The sequence below is a fragment of the Camellia sinensis genome, chromosome 12 (genome assembly GCF_055761805.1).
Source record: "Camellia sinensis isolate YWXY chromosome 12, ASM5576180v1, whole genome shotgun sequence".
NCBI classification, from domain to species: domain Eukaryota; kingdom Viridiplantae; phylum Streptophyta; class Magnoliopsida; order Ericales; family Theaceae; genus Camellia; species Camellia sinensis.
The window spans coordinates 94,208,722-94,215,699 of NC_138972.1; the positions used below are offsets into that span (position 1 = coordinate 94,208,722).

Here is a 6,978-nt window from a genome sequence, read left to right on the forward strand (position 1 = left end):
TTCCAAAAAAGAGAGATTCATATGAAATTGTTTATTTATTTATTTATTTACCAAACTAGTTTTTATTTTATTTTTTTAGAAAAATAAAAGGCAAAATTCAACCAAACATGGTGAATCGAATTTATCATATCCTAATTTTTTTAAAACTATTTTTAATGCTAAAATATATGTGACTATTTTTTTTTGATTATTTTTTAGTAACATTTTTTTATTGTATGATTTGAGTTCATAAAAGCACGAAACAATATTTGTATGGCTTAATTATTATTTTTATTGTATGGTTTGAGTTAACATTTGTATGGTTTGAATATTATTATTTTTATTCATATGAATTAATACTTGTACAATTTAAATATTATTATTTTTTTATTTATAAGACTTGAGTTAATATTTGGATGGTTTGCATATTATTCCTTTTTATTTGTACAGTTTGAATTGATATTTTTATTTTTATTAGTCTTTACGTTTTCTCTTAGTAAATAAAAATAATATTTGTCTATTCAAAAAGTAATTATGAATAATTATTATTTATATTAATTCAAGTCATACAAATTATTTTAATTATAATTTTTTTTAATATATTGCTTTAATTATTAATTTAAATTTTTATTAAATATGTTATGTGAAATGTAGAATTCTTCTCTATAGGAAAAGTAAGATGACGTGCTCCTTTCTTTATTCTGCTAAGAGAAACCAAAAAACGTTAGTGATCACTTTCGACCAAGATTGGTCTAGAGGACCCTCTGACGATCAAACTAGAATACTGTTTAACCATAGGAAATTTATATTTAAATGAGGGATTTTGGATTACATTTGGTTTGTCCTCTTTGTTTCACTTGCTTCGCCTTTTATAATATTCTTGACTTAAATCTCACCCGTTGGATCAATGTTTGATTCGAGAATTTTGTCCACTTCTAGGTGTGGTCGAGCAAGTGGCTATGTTGTTTTTATCTTTGATCTTTGGGTCATCCTTTCTTGGACGGCTTAGATTACGTCAAATTTAGTAGGCTACTTGCCAAGTGTTATGTTCGTCCGATTAAGCTAATCGGACGATTGTGTCATTTAGTAGGCCTGGTCTATCTCTCTGTATTTGTTACTTGATATCTCTATCGTTAGATGAAAATGAATCCAATGGTCCTCTAGCATCCTGCTGATATCCTCTAGAAGATCTTGCTCTTCATGCGCTCAATCATGTGCTATTGTTCTGCCAATTATCTCTAATGGGCCCCTTAATAATATAACTAGGCCTTTCCTTTGAGCCGCTTTACTTAATTGTCTTTTGGACTTTGGCCAGTATTTTATCCCTCCACATGTTAAATATTAGTCTCATTTTAAAGATTTTTATTGATATTTTTTGAATAAAATTAATTTTAAACTTTGAATTTATTAGGGGTGCAACCGGGGGGAGTTCGATCGGGTTAGGAGGTTGTTCAAGCCCAGCCCAAGTTGTACTGAGATCTGCTCAGGCCCGCCCAAGCCCAAATTGTAACCCGAGGTTGCCCGCCCAAGCCCGACTAGAGTTAAACCCAAATTGCCCAAATTGTATATATTTTTTTTTGCAGCTACATTATTAAATTATTAAAATTTGACTTTATTTACGTATATATATATATATATATAGAAAATCATTAATACCATCAAAATAAATAATTTATATGCCGCTATAGTAGTCTTTGCAATTTATGAATGAAAAAAAAGAAGAAGATTTTATGTTATTTATATATATAATATATATTAAATATGATTTAATAATCTAAATTATTTTAATATCATGTAATGGCTAATAATATATATATATATATATATATATATTTAATATTTTTATATATCTATATATGTATAATTCGGGTTTCGGATTGTTCGGATTGCTTGATAACTTTGCCCAAGTCCGTCCAAATTTAATTCGGGCTTCTGAATTTTTACCCAAACCCGTACCGAGTTTGAAAATATTTTGTCCAAGCTTTAAAAAAATTCGGGTTGAGTTCTGTTTACTCAGGTTGAACTCGCTCAAGTTGCACCCCTAGAATTTATATATTAAAAATTATATATATATATATATATATATTTTATTAAAATAATATAGAATATATATTTTTTTTAATTAAAAAAATGAGGTGTGTGGTGTGATGCGTGCGTTGTGCAGAGGACGGGGGACGCGTTGTGCAGAGTGGGCGAGTGTGTTAGTGTGTTTGTCAATATTCCATGTGGGGGTGGGTAACGGTTTATCCGAATCGTTCAAATCGTCCAATCCGTCAAACTCGCATATATATGGGCGGTTTCGCAAACGTAATGTGGGCGGATGCGGTTTGAAATATGACAAATTTGCGAGTTGCGGGCGGGTCGCGGTTTAAACCCGCAACCCGCAAAAACCGCCCGCACTTTAATTATTATTATTATTATTTTTTTTTTATATACCAACTTTGTAACTTTTACAGAAGCACCATTATATTCTCTATGACACTAGGATCCTTATTTTTAAGTATTTCTCACCTTTCTTAATGCCGTAGAATTATCAAGTCCTAAACTTGGTTTCTTATATGATTTTCATTGGTGATTCATCCACTTTTTCTTAATAAAATTTTCCTTCTAATGGTCGATAGAACTTATAGTTTGATTATTGATTACTGAACTGGCAATTCTAATTGAGTACAACCTTTAATGCATTGATATATATTTTTTTCATGGTAAAAATGCTAGTGTAGGGTCTCTTTATTTTGGGTACTTTCATTTAATACATTAATATTCAATTTTTATTTGTAAACTCATCAAAAAATTGTTATCACAAATATATAAAATGAATCTGATGCCTAAATTCGCTGAGAAAAAAAACTCGAAAATTAATTTTTAAAGAAAAAAATGTAAACCGCAAACCGCCCGCAACCGCCCGCACATTTGCAAACCCTATCTGCACAAACCGCAAACCGCACTACGGGCGGTTGCGGGTTGACTTTTTCCCAAACCGCATAGATGCGGGCGGGTCAAAACCGAACCGCAAACCGCACAAAACCGATCCGCGAACACCCCTAATTCCATGCCTCTGTAATGTGTTTTGAATGAGTTTTAATTTTAAAATTTTAAAGAAAGTATTAGTAAAATGTGATAATGAGTGGAGTCTATATGTAATGTGAAATATGTGCTTATATATATATATATATATATATTTTTTTTTTTCTTGTCAGGATACTAAAACTCTCTTTAAAAATCCAAACTTAAAACTCTCTATCGTTGGTATGTTTTACACTTGCCATTGTTGAAATTTTTAAAAAATACCACTAATCTGTGGTTTAAGAATGTAATTCTCCCTTACTTAAATGGGAGAATTACATGTCAGTGAGATAGTTTTTTTTTTTTTTTTACACAAATATAGGGGGATAATACTTTACTTGTACCTTATCACATAATCATTTACATGGTATATGTTTTTGCCTCCGTTTGGGAAGTGGGTTGGCTTTTTGGCTTTTTTGGCTATTTTAGCCTGGGCTAAAAAGCTTGGTTTGGGAAGGGCTTTTTGGCCTTTTGGCTTTTTTTTGTGAGAGAAGAGTGTAATGATTATGGGTTGGATGTGATGTTTTGTTTGTTGTGGCTAAAATAGCCTGTTTTGTCTTTTGTGGCTATTTTAGCCCTAACCCACTTGTAATTTTTTTTTTATTCACACTGTGCTATAATTCTCCCTACGTAAATAGTCGTCATGATATGTACTTTTTTGGGATTATAATTCTATGCTCTCTACAACGATATTATGAATAGCTTGTTTAAGGGATGGTTTGGAATGTTTTAAAAAAATATATTTTTTGATTTATTGATTTATATGGGTTGAGTTTGATGTGATGTATTAAAAAAGTGATATAATTTAAATAAGATGATGTGCTTTAAATAGGATAGTGACTTTTTATATTATTTAGTTTATATCAAACCAACCCTAAATTTGAAGCAAAAGTATTATTTTAGAATGTGAGATTTTAATTTTATTGTTAAAATATCTATTTGTTGTAATAAAAAAACATAATAAAATTATTATAGAAAAATCATGACACAAAAAAAAAAAAAAAAACTCACTTCTTTTTTTCCTGTTAAGAGCATCTCCAATGCACTAGGCATATAATACTTATTAGTTAAAATGCCTAGTATGATTCACTTTTTTCAATTCCAATGCACTAGGCATATGATTAGGCATTTTGGCTCAACTCATATTCACTAGCTACATGTAGCTAGCCTTCAACGCTAGGCAAAATGTATTCAATCATTAGGATCATTTCCCTCCATCTTTGTTGTTGACATGGCATTCTATAAAATTAATAATATTTGGATAAATAGCTAAAATAAAGAGCATGGTTGGAGTAAAAACATAAAACAGTTGATAGGCAAAATAAAATATATACTTTATAGTAATATTTAGATAGGTAAAATGCCTACTACCGTTGGAGATGCTCTAAATAGCACTTTAGTCTCTATGTTAGTGTGTTCAAAATGAACAATGGTAGGTATCATGAAAAAAATATCATAAAAATGATCATGAAAGATTATCTATCGTTAGATTACACTTATAAGAAAACACCACACACTAATCAAAGGATGAGACATCTTCATGAAATATTTCATGATATTTTTTTCATGATCCCTAATATTATTCGTTCGGAATCAATTATAAAGAAATGAATATTTTTAAGATTTCACATGAAATCTCAACAAAATCAAAATATCAAATACACACCGGCCTCAAAATATAATTTTATTGCATCTTAGTCCCTCAATAGAAGTTTTGTTTTATTTTCATTTGGTCCCTAATTGTTTAATTTTTATAATATATTTTGTAAAGTTTCAAAAATGTCTCCCCTTATTGGTTTTGAAGAACATTGATGTCATATATTAAAATGTAATAGATCATATATTTCGAGAACAAAAGTAAAAATAAAAAAGATTAAGAATTAAAATCTAATAGATTGAATATTTTAGTGTCTACTAATGCAATTATTTAACATAATTTGATGAGTTTTAAATTGTGATGAATCCATTTAAAGCATATAGTCTCATTATTTTGATTAATAAAATAAGACATTAAAATCAGACGCAATGATCATAAATACAGAGAAATAGAAAGCCAACTCAATTAAAATTGCATATTTAGTAATAATATCAAATATTAGAAATTATAGTGGACACTTTTTTATGAGATATGATGTGATATGATATCTGAGTTTGAGTCTTTATTATGGGATAATGTAGTTTTTTCTTTCTATTTTCTTTTATTTATCTCATATAATTGTAAAAATAAAAAGGACAATGATAGAGACCACTAAAAATGATGCTCTTAAAAACTACTAATAATGTGCCCTTCACTTTTTTTTTTTTAAAAATAGACACAACAACACTCACCAATTAGTGCTCATTTTCCAAAAACCCTTGCCTCCCTATATCACCATTAATGCATGCATTCAAAACCCAACTTCTCCCTTTCCCCACCGCATAAACCTTCAATACTTGCCTTTGCCACCACATTTTGATACCAAAAAAATAAAAAAAATTAAAATAATAATGAAATGCATGCACCCTTAGAGCTAACTACCTTGCCATAGCATGCATGTTCCCACATGCGAATTCAAAGTCATCACATGGCCACCCCACACGTGCCACACAGCTAGCTTTCATGTGACTCTCGTGTGGAGGAGTTAGTTATAGAGAGTTACTCTCAATTTGAGTCTGAGTCTGAGTCTGGCCGATCCCATTCCAGATCTCCGTGAAAACTCGAACGATGATCTCGTGATGGGTCGGCGAATTCAGCTGTAAAAAACAGCTGAGAAGCTCTTCCAGATCGGCTTTCGAGTAGATCTCTCGCTCTGATATCATCTGAAGCATTGAATTCTTGAAATCCAAATAAGGGTCGTCGGATTCTTTGACGACGGCGACGCTGTCGGAGATCTTGGAACAAGGGCTGACCATCTTGGAACACAAGTGTGGTGGTGGTGGTGGGTTTTTTTCGGGTTCAGAAGAAGAGCAGTGTGGGGAAGATGTGCCAATGTTGTTAAGAGAGAATGTTGTTGAACAAGTGTAATCGGAACTTGAAGAAGAGTGGTGATAGGTAGTGGGATTTGGGTTTTGGTGATTGGGAATTTTGGACTTTGGCTTCGGTTGGAATATGTCTGAGAGCTTTGGCTTGTTGCATCCACAGCCTCCATTGGCTGTGAAAATGGTTCTGATGAGGCTTCGCTTGTTGGTGTTGGAAGACATTGGAGAGGGATTTGTAAATGAGTTTTATATATGGGAAGTTTGCATAGATGGGGTGGTGTTTTTTCTAGGGATCCTACCAAATGGAGAGAGAGAGAGAGACAGAGAGGGGGAGAGTTGTGAATGAGAGGGAGTACTTTGTGGGTAGGAGTCTTTTATACATTTCAATTTACTGTTTTGGATAAATTATATTTCACTTCCCTCCACCAAACTAGGCTCGAGGGTGATTATTCAGTAATTTTAAAATATAGATATATGATATTTTATACTATTGTAATTGGTAGAAAAGTTAGGTAGAAGTATTGTATTGGGTGATTGAAAAAAATGAAAGGACATATTGAATGATAATTAGTTAAGAAGTATGGACACATGATATTCTAATAACATTAAATAATTTTCTAGACTTGAGACTTTGAACCATTTGTGATCCAATTTGGATTCATTTTATTGATCCAAACAATTTTATTTTTTAATGTCTTACAAGTATATTATTTATAAACTAAAAAAAAGAATATTATTTATAAAAAAAATTAAGTTAATAATAACTACACGTTTGAATTATATTTATAAAAAAATAGACAACAAGTATATTTTGAAAAATAAATTAACCATTTTGTTAGGAAAAGTGTGATCCAAATATGTTATTATCAATATTTGATCAATTTTATTTCTTCATTAATAATTTACTCAAAATATTTTAAAATTTGAACGATTAAGATCAACTAAATCAACCCAAGATGGATCCATGATAGCCTA

At 30.7% G+C, this 6,978-nt stretch overlaps 1 protein-coding gene across 1 annotated transcript; it reads right to left on the bottom strand.

Moving 5' to 3' along the window:
• Positions 1–5,203: 5,203 nt before the first annotated feature.
• On the bottom strand, positions 5,204–6,357 carry LOC114287624 (uncharacterized). The gene has a single exon (XM_028231021.2). It carries the CDS (start codon positions 6,223–6,225, stop codon positions 5,671–5,673), a length of 555 nt encoding a protein of 184 aa, XP_028086822.2. The 5' UTR covers positions 6,226–6,357; the 3' UTR covers positions 5,204–5,670.
• Between the last annotated feature and the right edge of the window lie 621 nt (positions 6,358–6,978).

What these genes read in the sequence shown, in the direction of transcription:
- LOC114287624 (XM_028231021.2), bottom strand. Translation starts at nt 6,225, where the DNA reads ATGTCTTCCAACACCAACAAGCGAAGCCTCATCAGAACCATTTTCACA.